Here is a 26,028-nt window from a genome sequence, read left to right on the forward strand (position 1 = left end):
GTGCGGGTGCACAATTGTGTGTGTGTGAATGTATGATCAACTGTGTTAACAGGAACATTGTAATACTCAATAATAATACTAAACACATATCAAATACATAGCCCTCATTTCAGGGGCTATCCCCTGCATTGTCTTAAAGCACTTCCCCTTCCATTGTCCCCCATTGTGTGGGTGGCACGCAGATTGGGTTTCCTCCCCTGCAAAGGTGAAGGGACTGGAGGACATTATTGTTTGTTGGGGTTCCAGATTGCCGTGTGTACAGTATAATGTAGCAGGCAGCGTGTGAGCGCAGAAACAATCCTCCGGTGTGGAGAAAGAGACCTTAAACGAGACAATGTCTGCGTTGCTGGACATTTTGGTATCTATGGCAACAGAAATGGCAAACACAACACCTGCCACCTGTGCCAGTAACTGACTACAGACAAGAACACTCTCTCACGTTCTCCTCCTTTCATTCACGTCCGTACTGCTGCACACATACACCCGTAGTCCAGCTTAGAACGGCCACATTATGTATACACACATTAAAGCTCTCTCCAAGACCTTCCATGGTATACTGTGCACCCAGTCTCTCTCTGGTTCTCTCTGGCTTTCTCTTCCTGACATAAACACACACACACACACTTATGCCATCTGTAGAGCAGATGCGTCGGGGACGGGGAGAATGGCAGGTCCCGCGTCATTACCATCTCCCTGAGCAAATGAACAAATGATCTATGAAAAGTTGATCGCTTGGGTAGGGGGGGGGGGTTTGACAGGCTCGGGGTCTCGAGGCAACACACACACACACACACACACACACACACTGTACACGCTCTACGCGGGATTATGCATACACTATGCAGATAGGATGCAGCTCCAGTCTTTGTGTGGGGCAGCTAGAGGGAGGCCTGCCGGGCGCTGGGAGGGCGCAGATTAATATCTGTGCTCCCATCGTTTTCCTTTTTCTCTCCCCCTCTTTCAATGAGGAGGGGCAGAGTCAGTTCCTGTGTCATTGTTAGGGATCCATCTGCCGGGCTGCACACACACGGGCACGCATGCTCGCACACACACACACACGCACACACACACAGACACACTCACACACACAATTAAACCTGTTTGACACACTTGTCAGTGAGGGGCTGTTGGCTATATGTTCGGTGTGAGCCATCTGTGGGACTGCAACCCCCATGCACACACTTTCACACACACTCTCACACACACACACACACACACACACACACACACACACACACACTCACATGCATGCAGACAAATAGTGTCCAGGGGCTACTGCATTTTAATAGATCTCATTCTCCAACATTTACCCACCCTAGCCACTCACCCTCTCTCTCTTTAACCATGACTACCCCCCTACCCCCTAGATGCAAACCACAAGTAAGTTCAAGTTAGGTGGGAATGATTGGAGCAGCGGATGAATGTGTGAGTGGGTGGATGGACGGCAGATTGGAGAGCAGACTTGTCATGCATTGTTGACCGCTGAAGTAGGCCACCGTGCATACAGGGCAGCTGTAATTATTGTTACCATGCACCCAGCCACCATCTGAAGTCCCCCCCCAATTTACCCCATCCGCGCATGTCAGATTTATATTAAGCTCTTAATGAAAGATTATCAACGTAGATTAGTCGAGTTTTGACGGGACAAATCTTTGTTTTAATCTTGGTCAGATTACCTGAATAGACGCAGTATTTTTCCTTCAAAATGTTGTTTCCCATTTGTTTATATTTTCCGTGTTCCTGTGTGGGTGTGTGTGTGTGTGTGTGTGTGTGTGTGTGTGTGTGTGTGTGTGTGTGTGTGTGTGTGTGTGTGTGTGTGTGTGTGTGTGTGTGTTTGTGTGCTGAATAAGCTAAATATGTATCATATACATGCACACATACAAATACGTATCACACATACAAATATGTATCATATACATGCTATGTCTATGTTACTTCAAAGGCTGTCATTACAACTGTTTACACAATAATTACACTCTTTGGAATCATTTAATGAGCATAAATATCCAATCATTTGAATGGAGAGGCAGAGCAGGGTGTCACACACTCTGCTGGTAATGTAACCCTGTGTTGCTCGGATGTCGATGCATCAACATGAATTCGGTAAAGGGCATTGCAGCAGTGCCGGGGCTCGCTTTCAGTATCTTGCTCAAGGACATGTCGGGCATGCAAACTGGGGTCATGAAACCCAAACCCCAAGATGAGGGTCTCTCCCCATCGTAATGTTGTCTGGAGAACGGATAACCAGTCAGTGAAGGCCATCTCAATTCTAATGTTTGCAGGCGACAAATGCATGTCATCAAATTATTTGAAAATGTATGTGTGCATGTATATGATACATATTTATCTTATTCATCATAAACATATATCTTTGAATTGTCAAGTCTGTATTAATTTCTGCAGCTGACAATGAAGGCCAGCATAGACCATCTGTACTTTTTCCGATTCGAGCAAGGCTGCAAGAAAACCACATATTTGCAATTTGGTGTCAGGAGGTGAAAGTAAGTAATTTTCCTATTGCTTTGAAAGTAAAGTCAGACTGTCAGACTGCTCTCTCGGAGCGGCTGCTATAGTTTCAAGGGTCGGACTGTACCACCCCAGCCTTGACGAGAGGGGCCGACTGAAACGATGTCAACGTTCATCTACCGAAACACCGAATAAGGTTCACATTAACCAACTCGTTTGGGATCATCACAGCAGCGTTCATTCATCCATTTTCAAACATTGTATATTTGTTTCGAGCAAAAGACGCTCCAGTATAATTTTCGGCGCGTCATCGTTTGGAAGGCAAGGCACCCCTGCGGGTCTGAGCTCGATGGTACGGCCGGGTCTCTGCGAGCCGCTCTCTCTCCTGCTGGATCCGTTCTCCTGATGAAGGAGCAAGAGCGGTCGGAGATGTAGAGCTGGCATCTACCCTGTGCTCTGCACGACTTTTGGACATTTTATAGGTCTTCATGACGAGCTTGAAGCTGTTATGTCGGCGGCAGCGGACGGAGGCTGGTGCTTGTTGTGCAGAGTTCATTATCTTCTATCTATGTGAGGCTAGAGCAGGCGTTCAGAGAGCCCTCCGCGGAGACAGGAGAGTAGATGCGTACGCGCACCCAGACAAGGGTGTCTAATCCAGTCCCTTTACGCAAAAATAATCGCATCTAAAAAAATCGTTCAATCGCACTTTTTTTTTTGAAGTATCGTTTTATTGTCTACAAGTCCAGATAATGTATAATACAGTCTGGACCACGGAAAAGGAGGAAGATGATTGGAGAGATGTGATGATGCCCTACTCCACAGAGCTGATCTTTTATATCGAAATGGACCAACCACCAGGTAAGAATGAATGAATGACTGGGTCAGCGGCTGTGGTATACAGCAGGGTGAATGTGTCTCATGATGACCATGGCCATGGGGATCATGATGACCTGGCAGGGGAACAAGATGAGGTTCACGACTCGGCCGTCAGGACTGCAGGCCCAAAGCAAATAAAACATTGATGCTTTTCCTGCCAACTTCAGCCTGTAGATCGCTCTTTAATAGTTCGGTTTCCTCTGTATAATAGTTCGGTTTCCTCCTCTGTAGTAGTCTCTACTCTCTATCCCTGGATAGCAAAGATATATACTGTGTCCTATTATGAGATCTTTGTCTTGCTTTTTGACTGACATCCGCTGTCAATACGGAATAACGTCATGCAACTCATTTTATAGGACAAAACACAGACAACTGCCTCCCCGGTGATTTCGAAATGTGGTTTACTGGGTCACGTTGAGTTACAGAGTTTGTTCCAACCAGACACAGTCAGACACAGTCAGCTCGTTTTGGATTCAACATAAATAACTCACATGTAATACAAGTGTTATATCTGAGCATCAGTTATGTCTGTTAAAATGGGTTAATGGCTGGTTCAATAGTGATCCACCACCACAGATAGAGCCTTCTCCCGGTCCCTGGTGGTAACTAGTTTAACGAGCTGCCGGTTGCAGAGGACCGGAGGGGGATGGGACGGATAGAGGGGGGATGGAACCCGTCAGGGGACGGAGAGCCTATCATCAGGGGACAGAAGAACCGAGCTGTTCCGATACTGGATTTCTGTATGACTTCCATTTTCATGCCTGTCACTTTTTTAAGAAAACTGTCACTTAGATTTCATCCATTCATTCATTAATTGTTCAGCTCCGTTCCGCTGTCTCCAGCGGACGGATGTGAGCCGCGGTCCGGAGGAGACGCCGTGCTGTCGGTCGCCGGTCTTCCCGGTTCTCTGAGCTGTACTCTATTGTTACTCTACAGCTTTGCTTTGAACGTGGTGAGAAGTGATCCGGGCTGAACGCAGAGCTCACACTGGTCCTCCAAAAGAGGCGCTCTGTTCACCCAGCAGCCTGCTTCCGGTTGTGTTTCTGAGTTCAGATCCTCCGGAGTGATGAACGATCCGACCGCCGCTCTACGGCTCTCCTATGCGTTTCCTTTCTCCCCCCTTCTCTCGCTCTGTCTCTGTCTCTCTCCCTCTCTCTCTCTCTCTCTCTCTCTCTCTCTCTCTCTCTCTCTCTCTCTCTCTCTCTCTCTCTCTGTCTCTCTCTGTCTCTCTCTCTCGCTCGCTTTCTCGCCCTCCCTCTCTCGCTCTCTCGCCCTCCCTCTCTCGCTCTCTCCCTCCCTGTCGCTTGCTCCCCTTTGTGTCGCCGCCACCGGGCGCGAGGCGAGCCCCCGCTGCCTCGGTGTCGGTGGTGCGCGTGCATCACCTTTTACAGGTGATGCACGCCACTGTCATTAATCCGTTCATCAATCATAATGCATCGTTTTTTTTCAATTCTAAAATATATATAAATATAACATGTAATGATTTGATCTAAAATACACATTAAACAATTGAAAGAGTTCCAGCAGACAGAACAAAGACCAACATGCGGATAACTTGCTCTAAATACTCCACCGGATATGGGTCTTGTGATGAATAAACAGATATAACATTATTATAAAGACGGCCATGACTTCCACAGTATAAAGAAAGCTGACGTGTGTGTGCATGGGTGTGTGCGTGCGTGCGTGTGTGTCACTGTGTGTGTGTGTGTGTGTGTGTGTGTGTGTGTGTGTGTGTTTGTGTTTAGAGAGCTTTATAACCCGCTGGTTTCCTAATTATAATCTCAACATTTTTTGACTGCAGCCGTTAACTCTACCGTACAACATTCCCCCTGGTTGGCTGTACACACACACACACACACACACACACACACACACACACACACACACACACACACACACACACACACACACACACACACACACACACACACACACACACAGTGTCTGCAGCAACCCCTCTGTGTGTGTGTGTGTGTGTGTGTGTGTGTGTGTTTGTTTGAAAGAAGGACAGTGGCTGCCGGTGGTTTTTGTTGCTTTTAGTTCTTGCATATGAAGAACAGAAGCGAGCAGAGAAAGAGGAGGGTGTTTCTGTGTGTAACCGTTAGAGAACAAACGCTGAGACAAAGAGACGAGCCTCCAGTCGGCTGCTGAATAATAACTGAGAAGAGATATCAGAAGAGTCAGAGGAAGAGGAGAGACACAAAGGAAGGGGGGTGTGTTTGGGAGAGCCAAAGAGACGAGGGTCCCACAGATGTTCATTTGAATATTTATTACATTGGAATTGAAATGAAAAGCATCGCTGACAGGTATTCTGTCTGTGTGTGTGTGTGTGTGTGTGTGTGTGTGTGTGTGTGTGTGTGTGTGCGTGCATCTAGATACGTCCGTGTGTGTGCGTTTGTGTGTGTGTGTGGTGAAAAGAAGAATGTGTTGTCTTTGTGTGCGGGGTGATTAGCCCCGTCCCTGGGGGGAAGGCCAGCCTGCGTTTCCAATGACAACTGTGTGTGTGTGCCTGGGTGATGGACGCGGGCTGTCGGGCCGCGCTGTACAGTAGCAGCTCCTCTTTCAAGTGGAAAATCACCCACTGGGTGTCGTGGTGACACGGAGGAAGGCTGGCTGCAGGAGGCCGCTGCGTGTGACATAACTCACTCACGTAGGGGTGTCACGGCCCGAACACTGCCTCTCTCTCTCCCTCTGTAACTCAACTTGATCACTCACTCGCCCCCACCTCCTCTTTGTTTCTCTCCCTCTCTTTCTCTCTCCTGCTTCTCTCCCATTCCGCTCTAGTATTTCTCTCCCCTCTTCCTTCCTTCTTTCTTTCTCCCTTTTCCCTCTGTCTCCCTCTGAGAGGTCCAGCCCCCCACTCCTCCCTCCCCCTATCTTTTTTCTCTTTTTCTTCCTGCCTCACCGTGATTGGTTGCAGGCTCCCCCCCCCCCCCCCGTCCGGGGGGATTGTTAGTCACTCTGTCTTTAGGATCAGCTCAGCTCGCTCTGCCTCAGTGTGGTGGAGTGGAGAGGAGGAGGAGGAGGAGAGCGAGAGAACGGAAGAGAGAGAGAGAGAGAGAGAGAGAGGAGAGAGAGAGAGAGAGAGAGCTAGAGGAGGGCGAGCAGCAGTATAGAGAGGGAGCGGGCAGGGAAGGCTGTGTGCAGAGCGGCTGTAGCATGCAGCTAACACAGATCCCACTGGAGGAGGACGGTAAGGAGAACTTCTCTGGCTGCTTTTCTGCCCTCGCCGTCTCTCTTGGCAGGCTGGTTTGATCAATGCCTGCTGTGATGTTGACACCTCTGTTTTATTTTATTTTAATTTCATTGTTTTTTTCTGATGTCTGTGTTCTCTGCTGTTTGATCGCTACATGCACGTTCAGGTTGTCCTAGAAATAATGCACAAACGTGTGCTGCACACACAAAATGCACACATGCAGTACATGCACATGTTTACAATGCAAATAGGTTTTGCTTTTCAGATGCAAATGTCAAATTTTCTATTGAACTGAAAAATCTGTTTGAAAACAAAGGGAATTTTGAGTTAGAGTGTAAACGGTTATTGTCAGCCTCTGAGATGACTGGAGAACGTTTGCAGAGTGTGTGTGTTTATTTGTGCATAGTGTGGTCGTGTGGTGTTGGGTGCTCCGGAGTGATGCCACTCAGTGTTTGGTTAGAATACCAGCGCTGGTTCTCCACACGTGTGCCGTGACAAGTGGTAGTTGTTGGGGCACGTGAGCGTGTTTATGTGTGTTTGTTTGTGTGTGTGTGTGTGTGTTTGGCACGCATGTCAGATTGAGTGTGAAGCATGCATGCCAGTGTGTGTGTGTGTGCGTGTGTGTGTGTGTGTGTTACATGCATGGTTGAGCAGTGCTTCTTTGTCTGGTGAGGAGCAGCAGAGACGGTGTCTCCTCTGACGCTGGCCTTTGTTCAACGCCCCCCCCCCCCCCCCTCCTTCTTTTACTGTTGCGTTCTCCTGATGTGCGTTTACCGCAGTTTTAGCTGAAAGTCCCCTTTCCCCCAGATTTACATAAAAAGCATATTGAACAGACACTGCTCAGCTGAATCCCCACCTACAGCCACCAATGGTTTCCTTTGTCAAATTGCCATTTCTTCAACTTCCTCATATATGGGTAACAACGTTACCAATATGCAACAACTATTACACCATAGTTATGTGGCATGATTTATTTAATGTTTTAAAATGTATAACCATATAGATAATAACTAGTGGTATTACGGTGACATTTACCAAATGTAAAGGAAGTTCTTTGGTTTGTAATGTGAAGTGTCAAATCAATAATCCTCCAAGGTTCATGTCAAGTTGCCGGTCAAAGGGAAGCGTTTAATCTGTGATAATACTTCAAAGGGACTTGTCATTATTTCATATTATAGCTGTGTGCTTCTGCTTAATGTCCCTGTGTCAGTTTCCACTTTTTCATCTATCAAAAGAACCAATGATCTGTGTGTGTGTGTGTGTGTGTGTGTGTGTGTGTTTGTGTGTGTTTGTGGCGTGCAGAAAGGGCTGAGCGTGTGGTTAAAAGATTGAGTCCAGAATGGCAGCTCAAAGGACACCTGACTGCTGCCGTGGTTACGGAAAGAGAGAGAGGGACACAGAAAGAGGGAGAGAAGAGGAAAGCTGCAAGAGAGAAAAAGAGAGAGAAGCATTTGCTCTGCACACAGGCTGCTGCTGCACTCTTTGGAGGTTGGCAGAGCAAGTCACCTGTTATGTGTGTGTGTGCGTGTTTCCTGCTATTTTACCAGCTGTAGATAGACACTACAAGGAGTTTTGCAATAGAGGGGTATGCAGAGAGACTGACAGACAGTGAGACGGAGTGGGAGGGAGGGAGGGAGGGAAGGACGGAGGGACAGACACATAGAGGCAAAGTTAAATATGGAACACGGTTTTAATTTGCAATCATCACTGATTTCGACTTTGAAATATGTTTTTCCTCATCCAACCAATTTGAGTGAATGGCTTTAATCAATCAAAAATAAATAAAAAATCCTTTAATCTTTTCCGAATGAAATTGAATATCGCTCAACAGCTTATTAAAGTGGAAAATATTTAACAGTTATGAATGACACAGTGGTCTATTAAAACCCCGCTGGAGAGAGAAGGGACAAGTGACTTCAATTGGGACGTTGAGTAATGATCATGTAACTCACACATGCACACACACACACACACACACATACACACACACACACACACGCACACACACACACACACACGCACACACGCACACACACACACACACACACACACACACACGCACACACACACACACACACACATACCTCATTTGAGTCTAGTCCCTTCTCCCCAGCCCTTTCTGTCATTATGTTTACTTGAGTTTGGGGTCTGGTATGTTTGGGGGGGGAGTCACTATGACCAGAATGTTCTAGTGCACACATGCGCATGGACAGCACACACGCTTATGCATGTGTCTGCTGGTGAAGTTTCCGCTTAGTAAAAGTGTACATGTGTATGCGCGTGTGTTCGTTTGTTTGTGCGTGCGGGTGTGCTAGGGATGTTTGACTATAAAGGTCCTGGCAATTTTTACCACTCTGGCTTTAATCTTATCCAGATGTGGCCATCACTTTTAAACTCGCCATGCTCATGCATGTGTTAGAATCTTTGTGCGGTGGGGACCATGGGCCGGTTAGTTATGGTTGGCAAAGGGCACCACTGAAATGTTTTTGTTCATTACTACCTGCTTACAGGCCTGTCATTACTGTAGACCTGAAGATACCGATCATTTCATCAAATGTGCATCGTGTCAATTTGCAAATCAAGCATCACCCAGTCTTAATTATTCTCCTACTCTCCTCCAAACCACTCAAGGCATTTTGATTACCACCCAGTGCAGTCCCATAAACGCAGCATCACCAGAATCCTTTATGAGAGCAGTCAATAACCAGAAACATGCCCTCGTAAACAAAGCCTGCAGAGGCAGCGCGCTGGGGGCCGTAGCAAGAGGAGAGCGACGCGTTAGCGGTTAGCAGGTTATTAGCTGCAGCTGTTAAGCTAACAGTGGTTTGCCTCAGCGCATTGACACGTCTGCTACAATTCGCTAAGAGATTAGCTGGGGAAAGTACCCGGCCAGCACCCGGTATGAGGAAGAGATGTTAGAAGATACGCCTCCACCCTCGAGACGGTGCTGACCACAACACCTCCACACAGCCCACAGCCGAAGGGTTTACCATCCCTCTGACAGAGAGTGTGTGTGTGTGTGTGTGTGTGTGTGTGTGTGTGTGTGTGTGTGTGTGTGTGTGTGCGTGTGTGCGTGTGTGTGAATGTTATTGTGGTTGTGTGTCTCGTGTGACTTTATTTTGCTTGTGTGATTAATGACAATGATTGTGCTAAATAATGCACATTCTGATGAGTTCCTCCTTAAAGATATAATCACGGCCCGTCCTTTGTTTGTCTTTGCGTACGAACCGTGGGCGTGGGAGGAAGGCAGACATGAAGATTAAGACGATAAATCAAATTTCCAACCGTCGTCTTTCTCCCTGAACACATCACGCCTGTGACATCACAAAACGCCTCTCATGAACGCACCAGCTCTACGTCAAACACATTTTATTGAATTTTTTCTTTAATGAGGCGTGACTTGAAGTTACACCTGATGTCGGAAGATGAAGCCGGAGGAGGAATGAAGAGTTCACTCCTTATTATCAAATGCTTCCATATGTACAACTCATAACGCACTCCCTCCCTGTCTCCCTCCTCCAGCTCTACCCCCGAAGCCTGCCAAGCCCCAGCAGACCCCCACGGTGGGGGGGGCGGACCCCAAGGAGGGGGTGTTGGTGGGGGGCTGCCTGCAGGAGGCTGAGTGGTACTGGGGAGACATCTCCAGGTAGGGGAACCCCCCCAGACACGCCCACACACCTGGACAAACACTCTATCGACTGTCTGATGTTGTTACTGTACGGTGTGTGTGTGTGTGTGTGTGTGTGTGTGTGTGTGTGTGTGTGTGTGTGTGTGTGTGTGTGTGTGTGTGTGTGTGTGTGTGTGTGTGTGTGTGTGTGTGTGTGTGTGTGTGTGTGTGTGTGTGTGTTTATGGGGTTAAGGTCTTCTACTGTAGCTTAGTGCTCCGCCATAGCAAATGCGCACAAACACACACAAACACAGACAGACACACACACAGCAGACGCATTACAGTCACATCATCAGACAGTCAACACACTCCCGCAAGCCCAAGCTCTCACACACAGACACACACACACACACACACACACACACACACACACACACACACACACACATCAAAAAGCGCGAGCCGCACCTCCCAGAGCAGCCTGCGGTCTGTGGAACACAGAGAGGCAGTGTGTGTCCGAGGGCAGCTGCTAAAGGTGGCCCTCAACCTGCCTGCCGCAGCCCTCTCGCTCAGCCATGTGAGCTTTGAAACCCTCCGCCCGTCTCTTCACCCGCAGGGTTTCACTACTCAATGCTGGGACTGTTTACGGTCGACTTTACACCAGCGCGTCCACTTGGTCTCTCTCTCCTCGGAGTTGCTGTGCGTGTGTGTACATGTGCGTTCTTGCGTGCATGTGTCTTTCTGTGTGGAAGTTAAACAAAGGTAGTGGGGGGAGAAGGGAGGTGGGGGGGAGGGAGAGAGGGAGGGCGGTAATGTGGAAGACCAAGACAGGACAAACAGTCTGGAGGCAGGCAGAGCATGTCTCCAGAACTTGCCTGAGGCCACTTCCCGTCCTCATTGGCTCCTATTCATTGGATGGGTAACATGAACGCCGTACGTCCACACAACAATCTAACAGTCCACTCTGTGCCCATCTTCAGGGAAGAGGTGAATGACAAGCTCCGAGACATGCCTGATGGGACGTTCCTGGTCCGGGATGCGTCCACCAAGATGCAGGGCGACTACACCCTCACACTGAGGTGAGCACAGCCCCCGACCTCAGCAATAACGCTCTCTCCGACGCTCCTACCGGTCTCATTTCACTGTACCATTGAGGAGTATCAATCTGGTTAGAAGAACATGCAGTTTTCCCCTCCTCTTGCGTTGTTTCTGACCCGTCTCCTCCTCGCACGGCCCCCCAGGAAAGGGGGAAACAACAAGCTGATAAAGATCTACCACCGCGACGGGAAGTACGGCTTCTCGGACCCGCTGACCTTCGGCTCGGTGGTGGAGCTCATCAGCCACTACCGGCACGAGTCTCTGGCCCAGTACAACACCAAGCTGGACGTCAAGCTCATGTACCCCATCTCCCGCTACCAGCAGGTACACAGCTCATAGACCCACTCCACCACAGTACTGCTCACACCTTAGTGTCAGCATTAAAACACGTGTCTCCCTCCAGGAGACGTTCGTGTGTGGGAGTACGCGTATGCGCATAGCATTCGTTTGCAAGTTGCTTCTTTGCGCAATTCTCAGTTTGTACTTATTTCCCCCAGCCCCGCTCTCTCCTATACACTCTCCTTCAAACAAAAAGTGCCGAGGCAGCAGGATTAGATGTATGGCTGCCCGCTGCTACGCTAGCTAATAGCTAATAGCATCACACACGGCGTGTGTCAGAGGGCCGTCCTCGCCTCCTATTCCCCCGCCACCGCCGACGGCACCGGCAGGTCATTAGTCACGAGCGTGGCTCCAGCTCCCCGTGCACACCCAGGGCATTGTGGGTGGTTTATTAACGAGTCTGCTCATAAAAGCAGAGCAATATGCAGATTCTGGCAGATCTTTTGGAGAGGAATGTTTCCCCACACACCCACTGGAGTTCATTTTTTCGTAAGGTCCTATTCCCCACACATTCGCACATCTCTTTCCATCGAGTACCCAGCAGATTCCTTATGGATTGGGTGCTTGTTTGTTTGATGTCGTCGGTCGTCGTTGCTTCACATCCTCACCTCGTTGTGTGTGTGTGTGTGTGTGTTATTTAGGACCAGTTGGTTAAGGAGGACAACATCGACGCCGTGGGAAAGAAGCTGCAGGAATACCACAATCAGTACCAAGAGAAGAGCAAAGAGTACGACCGTCTCTACGAAGAATACACCAAGACATCACAGGTACACACACACGCACACACGTGCAAATTATTATTTACACATGAGCACGTTCAAATAAGTATGCTTTGAATCCGTGTTTAGACTTAAAAACGCACTATGTCCCTTTCTCACTGCAGCCATCACTTTGCTTCAAAGTTGTTGGAAGAAGTGTGTGTGTGTGTGTGTTTGTTGTTTGAAGTAGTGTCTGTGTGTGTGTGTGTGTGTGTGTGTGTGTGTGTGTGTGTGTGTGTGTGTGTGTGTGTGTTTCTAAAGGATAAAACTAAAACCCATCCATCTATGCCTCCATAAACCCAGGGTTTACGTTTTTCAAGGGCCAGGTGAAGAAAAAATAGTTTTCATTAGCTTAAGTTAGTATATTTACATTGATTAATGTATTTACAACTCATAACTCTCTCGAGTCCTGTCACTATGGCAGAGTATCGCCCAACTAAAAATGCCATGATGCATTCTGATGTACAAGCCCTATTGGCTGCAGTTGGAAACAAGTGTGCAGGTTGAACTTTTGATGTGCAGATGGTCCATGGAACACGTCCTTGTACCCCAGCCTGTCCCTAACCGCCCCCCCCCCCTCGCCCCTCCTGTCCTCCTCCAGGAGATCCAGATGAAGCGCACCGCCATCGAAGCCTTCAACGAGACCATCAAGATCTTCGAGGAGCAGTGTCACACGCAGGAGCGCTACAGCAAGGAGTACATCGAGCGCTTCCGCCGCGAGGGAAACGACAAGGAGATCGAGAGGATCATGATGAACTACGAGAAGCTCAAGTCGCGGCTGGGCGAGATCCACGACAGCAAGGTCCGCCTGGAGCAGGACCTGAAGACCCAGGCCATGGAGAACCGCGAGACGGACAAGAAGATGAACAGCCTGAAGCCCGACCTCATCCAGCTCCGCAAGATCCGGGACCAGTACCTGGTGTAAGTCCTCGTGTCCTAGTGTCCTAGTGTCCTACAGAGGAGACCAGTACCTGGGTTAAGTCCTCGTGTCCTAGTGTCCTAGTGTCCTACTGTCCTACAGAGGAGACCAGTACCTGGGTTAAGTCCTCGTGTCCTCGGCAGGAGAACATGAGATTAGTAGATTCGGGGGAATGGAGGCTGCTTTAAAAGCATTGACTCTGTAGGCTGGATTATTGCTGCAGGGTTAAAGGAGGTACCTGCCTTAAGTACATCTCGTCGAGTGCTCTGTCGGTTATGGAAGCAAAAGAGACATTTCTGCCGCAGAACAGTTGAACTGTAAAGGAGAGAAACGAGTGAGAGAGCTGAGACCCAAAGTACCTTATATCCAATTAAATCGATCAAACAGAAAGCTAAACCCTATCAACAAAGGTCTAAGGCGATATTTTACCCATACCTACAGCGTCTTCATCAGATCAAGTATTTCATCCAGGAAGAGATGACATTATCTATTTTGTGGTTAACTTGAGGAACAAATAGTTTGTGCTATTACTCCCAGTAGCTAGATCATTTGTGAAGGGGGGGGGGGGGCTGATCCTCTTCTTAATGGTTGAGTTGTGGATTCTAGGACTTCCTGTAATAGTATTAGCAGCTCTGACCCTGGCCCAGTAAGAGTTGTATGCTGATAATCACGAAGGCCTTGCTACACTGAATTCCTTTCTGTTCAGTTGTTCGCCCATTAGAAATATTAAAGAAAATTGAATAATTAAAGACAGCGCTTTTCCTTGAAGGGCAACATTCCTAGATCGTAACCTTCCCCGAATCTCCTACTGAAACCCAGTCACACACACAATGATTCATCTCCCTCTTTGTTTCTCTCTTCCTCTCTGCAGCTGGCTCAATCACAAAGGAGTGCGTCAGAAACGAATCAACGACTGGCTGGGGATTAAGAACGAGAACACAGATGAGTAAGTGTGCCATTTGTGTATTTGATGTCTTATTCCTCCACCACTGCACACTGTTTGCCCGTTGTACATTAGTCCGCAACGAGCTATAATAATTAACATTTAATTAAATATTACAGTTTACTTGCTCTATAATATGTGTTTCGGCACACACCATTTTATTCTTATTCATGTTGTTTTGTGCATGTCCTTTATGTTAACCATATTTGTGTTTCTGTGTGTGTGTGTGCAGGGCCTACTTTGTGAGCGAGGAGGATGAGAACCTGCCCCACTACGATGAGAAGAGCTGGTTCGTGGGGGACCTGAACAGAACGCAGTCGGAGGACCTTCTCCTGGGGAAGCCCGACGGGGCCTTCCTGATCCGCGAGAGCAGCAAGAAAGGCTGCTACGCCTGCTCCGTCGTGTAAGTACACAGCAGGTCTCGTGTGCAGGTCCACTGGTAATGTCATGGGGGCAGGGTAGTCTAGTTGAAACGTTGTGGGTTTGAACCCCTATGTCCCACACCCCCAATGCAGCCTGAATTGTCGACCCTTGAGCAAGGCGCCCTAACCCCTACCTGCTCCTTAGTTACATACGCAAACTGCTTTGGACTGAGATTGTGTTCTGACTTCAACGTATTCATCCAAAATTATTATTCGGTGACCAAAAGTTATGTTCTTTGAGTTATATATATATATTTGAAGCTAATTATCCCAAATAATGCATTTGTCTCATACTTTGCTTTATGACAATGACTTGGCACGACATCGTGAAAAAAATGACAATGAAATGAAAACCTACACCAGCCGATGTACTAGCGTTCTGTGATTTGATTTGGTTAAGACCACACCGGTGCTGACCTCTAGGCGGCTCCCTTCTCTCCGTCTCTCTGTGCAGCGTGGAGGGGGAGGTGAAGCACTGTGTGATCTACAGCACGGCGCGCGGCTACGGCTTCGCCGAGCCCTACAACCTGTACGGCAGTCTGAAGGAGCTTGTGCTGCACTACCAGCACACGTCGCTGGTGCAGCACAACGACGCTCTCAACGTGCGCCTGGCCCTCCCCGTCTACGCACAACCACAGATACAGCCCTCCTCCGGACGCAGATGAGCCCCCCGCAGCCCTCTGTAGTCCCCCAGCCACGAGGTCACCGCCCCACCTCCCCACACGAACGACCGATGAAGACCCTTGTTGCCCCCCCCCCCCCCCCCCCCCCCCCCCCCCGGGGAGGGGCGAGGTGTGAGGTGAGGGTAGGTGTCTGGGGCGGTGGTTTGAGTTGATACGGAATCAACCCCACGGCCCCAACACCGGACACCGAGAAGAAGCTAGATAGCTAGGTCAACGAAGTGAAAGACTTGCTGCAACACATACACACACACACACACACACACACACACACAAACACACACACACACACACACAAGCCACCTTGGAGTTATACATATATATTTTTACAAGAACTATTTCGGAGGGCATTCTTTCCTAAAGACTGCTTGATTTGCACAAGGAAGATTTAATGTTTGTGAATGTGAAGAGGCGACCGACAGAAGGAACCGGAGTGGGAGAAGTCAGTGCAGAGACTCCAGGGTTTCAGGTTGATCCCCTCCCCCACACCATCCCAACTCCCTCGCCCCCGCTGCTACCTAGACTCCAGCTCAGACTTTTACAGAACCCCCAGAGGGCGACGACAAACGCCCCCAATGTATGCTTTGGTTCAGGCTTTTTTTTGTTTAGTTTCAACACTTCGCTCCCTGATTGATGTTTTCTTCCGGAGTGGCTTTTTCCTCTTTTATTTTTATTTCGTTCCTTTCTGTTGTTGTTTCTCCGCCGCTTGCTTGATGCAAGAAGCGAGGCGATGATGAAGATGAGGATGACAGCAGTTCTGTTCAAGAGGACAATTATGATGATGTCAAGTATCTGCTGTTTGTCCCTCTCAGTACAAAAAGCAAAAACAATGTAGCAAAATGAGACAAAGGACACCTGATTCCCAGTTCTCCTCCATATATAGAATGCTGCTGGGGGGGAGGGGGGGCGAGCTATGGGAAAAGGATGAGGAGTGAACTCTACTGGGACATGAGCTATACAAAATGGCTGCGGTCTTTAAAGAAGAAACAAGGTTTGCTTTTATTCTAATATATGGGGATTTTATTTCTTGCTTTGTTGCATAGCTGAGCTTTGCCATGTGAAAAAATGGTTACAACATTAGTACCAGAGACCAAAGTTGGTGTGGAAGTGGGGATGGAGAAGACTTCCACGATTGAGTGTTTTTTGTAAGAGTTTTTTTAATGGTGAACGTTGTTGGAAAAGCAGGCCAGTGCTTTGAGACGACGCGAGAAACCATACGTTTTGGGCGCTTGTATACCAATAATTCACAGTTTGTAAACCAAATGGCACACATACACAGACACACACATACCACGACCCCTGGCCTTGTTCTCCTCAGATGGTCACGAAAGGAAGCACTTATACCAGCGCAACACCACACCTTAGGTTTATCAACATCCTCTTTTAAGATCAAATCTGACCTTGGAACCGGATCTCAGATGTGTTTTTGTTCTTTCAAGAGTCACACCAAAATGCTAATGTACGTCGTTGATATACTGGGACTTTCTATGTATTTACAAGAAAAATAACTTTCAGAGATAAGCTTTGCTTTAACAAAAACCTGAAAACCATACCGTCTTTATAGATCAGACACAATAAAGCAGGTGGACAGCTGCCGAAGACACACGCTTTATGAGAAGAAGAAACTTGAAAAACGTGCAATGTGGCGTGGCGTTCCGTAGGTTAGCTGTAAGGTGACAACGTTGTCCGCTAACAAACCGTGCTCACCGACCTGAGAGGGGGCATCATGCACAGCGGGGTTTAGAAGAGCTTTCTGTTTGTTAATTATTACCTTACTTTAGCATTCCAAATGATGTGGTGCTTGACTTATGTGGAAACCATAATATAAACCATCACATAAAGTTTAAAAAGTAAATAAGTGGGAATTATGTGTTATGATTGGTTCTAATTAGATAGCATCTAAATCAGTGGTGATTGGAGTTGACGATTAAAGTTTGCAACGTGGCATAACATGCCAGTTCGTCCAGACCTCCCGCCTTCCTGTCTGGCTGCTGCAGGGCACTGTTGCCATGACAGCAGTTGGCTGGTACCTAAACTGGCGTAGATTGGCTGAACCTGGACCCGATCCTGGTGTTTAAACTTCCTTCGTGAGATCTGCATTTCACACCATTTTTTGGAAACATGAGCCACAGTAAATAGTAGAAACAACATGAATGTTTAATGAGGGGAGAACTGGTTCTAAGGTCATGAAAGCACCTCTGTGGTATATATATATATTTAGTGGTATATACAGAGCGCAGATAAGCACAGATGAGAGTGCATTGGTGTTATCCCGAGAAACCAAGAAGTTAAAGCCTCATATCTGAGGGGGTTTCTGGGTGTGGTGCCAGGGTGTGTGGGGTTTATTGTTTGACAGAGGTATGTTTGATGTATCATTCAAAGCCTGACCCTTGACCTTTATATCTACAGCCCCCCCCCCCCCGGACCGGGGCCCGGGTCCAGGTCTAGAGATAAGCTAAAGGAGCAGTAGGTTCTGGGAGGGGTGAAGGGTTGAAGCCATCGATGACCGACAGCACCAGATGAGAGTCGGTGCTTGACTTGTGTCTTTTTTTGTATCTAGGTTTCTGCTTAGTTAGCTAGGTGTACATAACGAATGGGGAAGGCGTCTTAATCAGCACTCAGAATTGAAAGCTGTGATGGAAGGTTTTTATTTAGCTTGTGTTTGACATCTACTTCTGGCCAATTGGACGATGAGGTTTCTTCCTCCAATACGGACAGTTTCAGGGCAAGGTGAACCGTGTTTTGGGTTCGTTTTTAAAGAGACAATAGAGCAGGATATGTTGACATAACATCGAATGTATGGTGGAATGATACTGGGTCCAAAGCATTTTCAGCAAATACAGATGTTGTTCTGGTTCAATATGTTGTCCATTTAGTTTTGGCCACGACCCTCAGGTGAAACAAGGCTATGGTCTACCTGCAGAGTTTACCGTTTCACTACCACACAATGAAGCCAGCAAATCAAAAGAATCAGGGTTTTTTCTGCATAGATAATTACAACCACACTCGCAATCAGTTCATTAAGCTAGACTCAATAAATGACATTTTTGCATATAGAGTATTTTGCTTTAAGGGGTTCATCTTTACAAAGGTATCCTGATATGTTGCCATCTTGTAGTCTTTTCTTTCCCTTCATCTGAAGATTCTGCAAGGGTTTGTTTTAAAGCTGATTCTTTTTTTATTATTGTTTAACGGGGAACCCCAAAAGAGCCCCAACTCTATTACTTGAAAACTATTGCATTGCTCACTGTTGAATGTCTTTATATGAAAATATACATTTATTGAGGAAAAATGGAAGTGACTGTTTTATGTTTTTTTTTGTGGGGCGAACAGGCTAGATTTGACATTTAAAGAGAAGTTTTATGACAGATGTACAGTATTGGTTACAGATACACGCTTCGAACAGCTATACTCTAGGAGGGACAGAGCACCTCACCATGTTCACAGATGTGCTTGGATCTTCACAGAGGGTTTGTCTGAAATTGCACACACCATCTATGGACGAGTTGTTGAATAGACTCAAATAGTTAAGTGTACGTACGGCAGTACGTATCTTCAGTCGCATTTACACAGAGATATAGCATCTATCATTTATACAGCTAAAAGAAAATCCCGTTGTAATGATTGTTTCTTCAGTAACTGCTGTTTGTTACCAGTAAGCCTACTCCTTACCCCCCCCCCCCGACATTTAGACCAAAGATTTCAGTTGACTCATCGTTCGTTAGTTGTCGAGTAGTGCGAATGGATGTGTCAATGTCCCTTTTAGTTTGTGACGGTCCATTGCCTTGAGCAGACCACAGCCAGGAGTTCCTGTCCGGGTTCACCCAGTGACTCTGGGGGGGCGAGGCGCTCATCACGGGGGCCTGGGCTCATTTGTTCATGATTACTACAACATCACATAACCGTTAAGCAAATCCTAAAGTATGAAGATGTCGTCTCAGGACATGTTTGGAGGGGCCACTGGCATCCCGGGACCCCTACTCCCCCGGCCCCTGACCTAGGCGGGGGTACTAGGGGGTATTAGTTTTTAATCAGAAGGAGGATCACTGAATGTGGTGCCGTCCTCACCAAGTGTTCCCTGAGGTTACACCTTTACCTAACCAGTTAAGCCCTGCTCCACAACATCTCGGTTTTCACTCCCTTATTTGCACAAAAAGACCATAGCTGGTGTAACGTTGGTTGTCTTTTTTTGGGGTCAAGATAAAGTACTTTGGTGATGTCGTGCAGAAACCAGAATTCTCCTTTTCTCCACTTTTTCTAAACGTTGGTCGTGTCATTTGAACATGGCAATAACACAGCTGTCATCGATGAGGAACAAAACGATTGTTGGTTGTTGGTTGTGCGCGGCCCAGACCCTGAGCCCCACCCCCCCACAAGGAAGGAGCAGCAGCTTTTCTTTGATGTCTCACTTCAGCACACTTGCAATATTCCATGTTTGGAAGTCAGGGGTTACAGTGCCAGAGGGCAGACAGTTCTTCTTTCAGGTATCTTTCTCATGGGGTCCACACAGGTCATATGAATTGGAATATGCATATATGTACAGTCATACTGAAGACAAGTGTCAGGCGGTTCAAAGGGATAGCGGGGGTGGGAGAACCAAAATGTCCACTCACTAGCTCAAGTTTACTTTTGACTGTTTAGTTGAATTTCCGCTTTGTGGAAAATATCAACACCAACAATAACTCCAGGAAGAGAATTAGGTTTATGTGTAATATTTCTCTGTTTTTATTAAAAAAAAACACAAAACATGGTGCAGAATACATGGTGGTGTACCGTTTTCTTTCTTCTTGAGTGTGTTTATATGCTCACAACCACCACCACCAGGACTGTTAAAATAGCCTAGACTACACAGTCTATTGTTCTGCTCTTTCTACCAAGCAGTAATCAGGCAGTCAGGCAGTTCTGCAGAGTTGTATTTGCAGCCCGGTTTGAATATGTTAGTGATTCTCAGCGGGGTCCTGTGTGTTCTTATCGCTGCTTGGCTGATCACAGGTCCCAGCACGGTTCACGTGTGTTTATAGACTCTATATACACTATATACTGTATGTATACACATGTGTGCTGTGGTGCAGGTTACATATGTGTATACATGTACATGCTCCATATGTATGTATATCTATATGTATATGATCCCCAGTATCAATTCAATAAAATAATCCCAATAGAATCATCTGAAAAGATCTAAAAAGTGTACAAGTTTGAAAGTCACACTTTCCCCGTCCTCCCTTTTGACATACTTACAGGTCCGGCATGCATCTTTGGTACTCTTGACTGTTGTTTTTTGTGTATAAAATAAAGAAAATAAAATATAAAAAAGAGGTTTTAAACAAACAAATGTTATTTGTCACCTGAGGTGTAACTCTCGAAACTCCATTTAATATTGCCACCGAACATCACTGCTTACAGCTGAACCAAGTTCATGTGTTTTACTGTGTCAGTTGTACTACGCTATAACAATGTCATGCTGAGAAAGAGGACTGTTACTATTGAACCATTTCTTTTATCAACATTGTAAACTTGATTTAAGTCATTGCATTGTCGTACTATAGATAACGGTTTGAAGGCACCAAACCTATCCTGATGACACAACCTACATAATCCTTACTAGAAATCGCTGATGATGCTTTGGATCTGAAAGGTTTTCTTGGAAATCTTTCAGCACTAAATCAAGCAAAAACAACATAATTGGCTTGTTTCTCTTACATCAGATTCAGAATCCAGCATATCTGATTAAGCAGCCCACTCTGAGGACTAGTACAGAACAATCTGTGTCTGCTGGGCCACCATTGTCAGGTTGTTAACCCGATGAGAACATTGTACTGCTCTCTCTAAGTGGCGCTCATATCTCCAAAGCCTCTTTCTCAGTATTTGCCTCTGCCATACCTTGCTTCTCTTGGTATCTCTTTTTCTCATCACCTTCTGTTCTTGTATCTCTGTTCCAATAGTTTGTTGGTTGTTAAATCTCTGTTTATGAGTCAAGCTCATGTAACTTTCTCAGTGGAAGTCCACCATATTCGGACCTTGCGGAATAAAACAAATATTTTCTTCAAGTTCATACACTAGCCCTGTGTGTTTATTTTATGTTCTTCTGTGTGGTTTTAATTCAAAACTGATTGCCGGCACCGTGTTTATGTATATTCTCTTTTTGTTTGTGGGAAATGTTTTTGCTGGTCGTAGGCATTACACTATGCGTTTCAGTGACTTTCTCTCCCATGTTGGGGGTTGAACGTGTTCCCAGAGAGGATCTGCTGCTGGGATATCAAGCACAGCGGCAGCACTGCTAATGTTAAGCACTTGTCTTCATGTCCATAAAGACAAGCTGACAAAGACTTCTATTTGCCCTCCATTTAACCCTCCTTGAAGTAGAAAGACGTTTTTTTCTAATTCAAAGGTGTCTGTGTGGGGGGCAAGCGTGTGTGTGTGTGTGTGTGTGGAAGGGGGGGGGGGGGGGGGGGTACATGTAAATGAATGCAGTGAGCGAGACTGGGTAATGTAATCTGGGCTAGGCATTAGCGAGAGCACCGGGGTAGAGATTATCATCGCTGACAGCCATTTCCTCACATGGCAGCCCCATATGCAATCCAACCCATGTAAACACACATCATCTTAAAAAGGTTCAAATCATTGACACGCACGTGCAACACACACACACACACACACACACACACACACACGCACACGCACACGCACACGCACACGCACACGCACACGCACACGCACACACACACACACACACACACACACACACTCGGCCACATCTTAGGCTGAGTCGCAAGCTCGCTCAGGATTCAGGAGGAACCAGAGTTCACCCCAGAGGGGGGGGGGGGTCCCAAGAGGTCCCAACAGATCCCTCCACCCCCCTCCAGAAACAGTATGATTGACAGGTTGGATCAATGAAGCACGGCTGAACCTGATGCTAGCTAGCGGGTCGCGCCAGGCTCATAGCAGATAGATGATTAGGACGAGGAGGGAACACACGATAGAAAATTTACTTTTTTTTTTATCCTTCCAAATGGTATTTGGTTATTCTGGGAGGCTCCGTAACATATGGGCAAATACCCAAAGTCCCTCACACCCTGTATGGAAAGTATATGCATGGGAAATTAAGAGAGTGTGTAGAAAATTCAGTTTACATTTATGATTGACAAGCAGGAAACACAAATAGCAAGCAAAGCCAAGATGAAGAGTTTGAATTGGCCTCGCCCAACCTATGTAGAAATGTGTGTGATTGAGACCAATCCATTATACAAACCGCATGGGTGAATCATGGCCAAATGTGTAACGCGTAACCCACACAATGAACGGGGTTCCACTAATTAGCTTGGCCAATCTTTTTAATAGGCACACTATATGAACAACTTGTCAGAAGTACAAGGTGCTACAAAAACATATAGTTCCCCTTGTTTCCAATATGTATATACTATATCTATACTTCTTAGGGTGTGAGCGTGTTCCTGGTGTCGTCCGAGGAGTTCCCCACATAGTGCTCTACTCAATCATGCTGCCTACTTATTGGAACTAGTTAAACACGGCATTGTTCAATTGGAAATATAAACATGAGTTGATGTCATTTCATGGTGGGAATATCTGTGCAGGTACATGCAGTGCAGTGTACATAGATGCACCACCATCCTGCCCACACACACACACGCACACGCACATACACACAAACACACTCACACACACACACACACACGCACACACGCACACGCACGCACACACGCACGCACGCACACACACACACAGAGACACACACACACACACGTGCGTGCACACACACACACTCACACACACACACACACACACACACACACGCACACACACACACACACACACACACACACACACGTGCACACATCTTTGTTCCAGCGAAGAGGATTGCTTGATAGAAGCTCATGCTCCGCCAGCCTGCGCTGATCATACAGAGACCATGAAACACATTTGATTAGCATGTCAATTAGTGGAGCTTCATCGGGGGCTCAGAGGGAAGGAGCCATTGCAGCCACCGCTCTGCGGCGTGCACAGAATGAGATATCGGTGGGCATGTTGTTTGGCAAAATTAATTACTTTAATCTATGGATCTGGACTAGGACGGATGGCAGAGAACAATGGGGATTATAAGGAGGCTCCAACTCTGCATGTATGCCTGAGTGATCACGCACGCACACACACACACCCGGACACATAAAAACACTCCCGCCCACCCACCCACACACTAACACACACACATGAATACATTAGCTGTGGGCTCCTTGTTTCATGTTGTGCATGAAAATGAAAGCAGAAGATGCACTTGTATGTGCACTGAATGATTAATGGGTTTTCACGGTATTATTTTTGCGGTATACTTTCTAGCCCTACTCATGTTGGAGTTATGATTCGTATATAATCAACGTTTGTGTCAAGGGTATGCTAATGACGATTTGTGTGTCAGGGAAAGTCTATTGAGACCAACCAGCTTTCTATGTCTCTCTCTCTATTTCCTGTTAGAGTTACAGTCGGGCTGCTGTTATAACAATGGGTGACTGAATATTCAATGAATACAAGAACGTAAAAGGAGAATCAGCTCCAAGGTAATTATCCTGTTGCATATATTAGCAAGGTAGGGCATTACAGGTGTCGAGTCTTAGCACATCTTTCAAAAAGGAACCGATAGATTGCACTGTTGTAGTATAGTACCAAAACTCACATAAGTCTCAAACTAATGCTTGAACCTGAAATGATCAAGCCAGCGCTTTGGTCATTTATCAATGCTTAGCTATGACCCAATGGGGGACTTGAGGTCCAAACCTGGGTTTGTACAACCACGGTTTTACCTTGTGATGATTCCCTATGATGAACAGTAGCCTATCAGCAAGTGGTTTAACACAGTGTGGTTTATCATGATGGTAGTCGCAGAGTGGATCCTGAGAGCAACCGTTACCGCTAACCCCCCCCCCCCAGTACACAGCCTGCAGAAGAGCCTGCTCTTTGTTATCAGATGTGGAGACATGGCTTTAATTCCCACATTGGGTTTTCTCCATGGTAATGCAATCTCTGTGGTCCAGTGGAGCGGAGCGGCTGTTCATCAGACTCGCGGCCCTCGGTGTAAGCCACACCAAGAACACACTCCTAGGAACCAAATTACATTTTGTAAACAATGTCATGTGAACTGTTATGTCCATTATAAACTCGGACCACATTATAACCAGTGTCTCAGTGGTGCAGTTGAGAGAGCTGTTGGTTATCAGCTCTGGAGACCCAGGTTCATAGTCTGCCAAGGGCCTCATCAGAGTACTCATCAAAAGGCTTTTTGGAATCCAATAATATTTTTGGAACGATGTCATATGAATTGTAATGCCAATTGCAACCTCTGACCTCGAAAGCCAGGGTCGGTGTATCAAAGTACTACCTGGGTTTCTTGTCCTTGATTGAATATATTGATATATGGTTGCATATTATTGAGCGATGTACGAGCACAGTGTGTACATGGGGACTGAAGAATGTAAGGTCATGGCTGAACACAATGACAAGGGACTGAAGTCAGGGAGAGTTCAGCAGAAGCCTTCACTCATCAATAATCAGGATCAGAGATTGCTGAAAGATCACATTTTGCTATTCGATGCAGGTCAGGGGGTCACTTCATGTGTACATATTTGATCACACACACACACAAACACACACACACACACACACACACACACACACACACACAAACACACAAACATGCACGCTCACATGTTGCTCCCTAAATTGGAAAAGTATGCACTAATAATTTATTTAAAACAAACCAGTAGCAAGTAAAATGAATCATTGATCCAATGATGAGAATAAGTACACTACACACATGCACACACACACACACACAAACACACACACGCCACACACACACACACACACACACACACACACACACACACACACACACACACACATACATATGTATCTATTTGAACAACCTTGATAATTTCATAAATTAGACAAGAGTGCTGCTGTAGGCTATTATCAGAGGGGACATGTTAGCCTGTGTAGGCATGGTAACAAATTCTATTTCTTTAATCTAATTATAGTCTGAATTACTAGTTATAGAGGGAGTGAAATATTTTGTTTCATTGTGGTGGAATTGTTGCCATATAGTTTAGTTGAATCTGTAAACACTGAGCTTTGAAATGAGTACAGAAGGTTACACAGTCAGTTTTAATTTCAAGAACAATTGTTCTTTCATTAAAAAACAACCACCACATCTAGTATTAGCCTCTAGCCTCCGTGCCGTGGTTCCATTTTCATCATCCGATGGATGAGTCACATGCACTTAAGAGTAGGAAGGAACATGGAAGACTGAGTGGAACCCACTCATCATTAATAGCACATTCATAGACATTCATTAGTCTCTGCAACATGGAATTATAAGACACACCCTGTCAAACAAAGTTGAGCCATGCCATTGTCAGTACTAGTATCATTTCCCCAACCTGCATAGAACATTTACTTCAAAGTAGTGGCGCATTCTCTCTCTCTCTCTTTTTCAAACTGAAAATCTACAACTGTATAGAAAAAACGAGTTGGTGCAGTCAGGAAAGCTGTGTTGTAGAGCACAACATCACGAGTCCCCCTGAGAGGGAGACACACCCAGGGACAGCCATAAGTCACATGGCCATGTTGGACCTCTTCCAGAGAGAGAGGAAAACACGTTTTTTGATGATGAGCGAGTCATTGAAACGGTAAAAAAGTACAACACTCTC

General features: G+C 46.5%; 1 protein-coding gene across 2 annotated transcripts; it reads left to right on the forward strand.

Moving 5' to 3' along the window:
• Window positions 1-2,885: 2,885 nt before the first annotated feature.
• Window positions 2,886-21,362, forward strand: pik3r3b (phosphoinositide-3-kinase, regulatory subunit 3b (gamma)). 2 transcript variants are annotated; one of them, XM_079740205.1, is made up of 9 exons: window positions 2,886-3,324; window positions 10,064-10,187; window positions 11,129-11,227; window positions 11,390-11,570; window positions 12,227-12,352; window positions 12,945-13,264; window positions 14,134-14,208; window positions 14,438-14,608; window positions 15,082-21,362. In XM_079740205.1, the coding sequence occupies exons 1-9, from the start codon at window positions 3,216-3,218 to the stop codon at window positions 15,290-15,292; spliced, it is 1,416 nt and encodes a 471-aa protein (XP_079596331.1). In that variant the 5' UTR covers window positions 2,886-3,215; the 3' UTR covers window positions 15,293-21,362. The 2 variants fall into 2 exon arrangements, with proteins under 2 accessions (XP_079596331.1, XP_079596332.1); XM_079740206.1 differs by lacking the exon at window positions 2,886-3,324 and adding an exon at window positions 6,506-6,538.
• The last annotated feature ends 4,666 nt before the right edge of the window (window positions 21,363-26,028 follow it).

Source organism: Pollachius pollachius, assembly GCF_949987615.1.
Source record: "Pollachius pollachius genome assembly, chromosome: 7".
Classification (NCBI taxonomy): domain Eukaryota; kingdom Metazoa; phylum Chordata; class Actinopteri; order Gadiformes; family Gadidae; genus Pollachius; species Pollachius pollachius.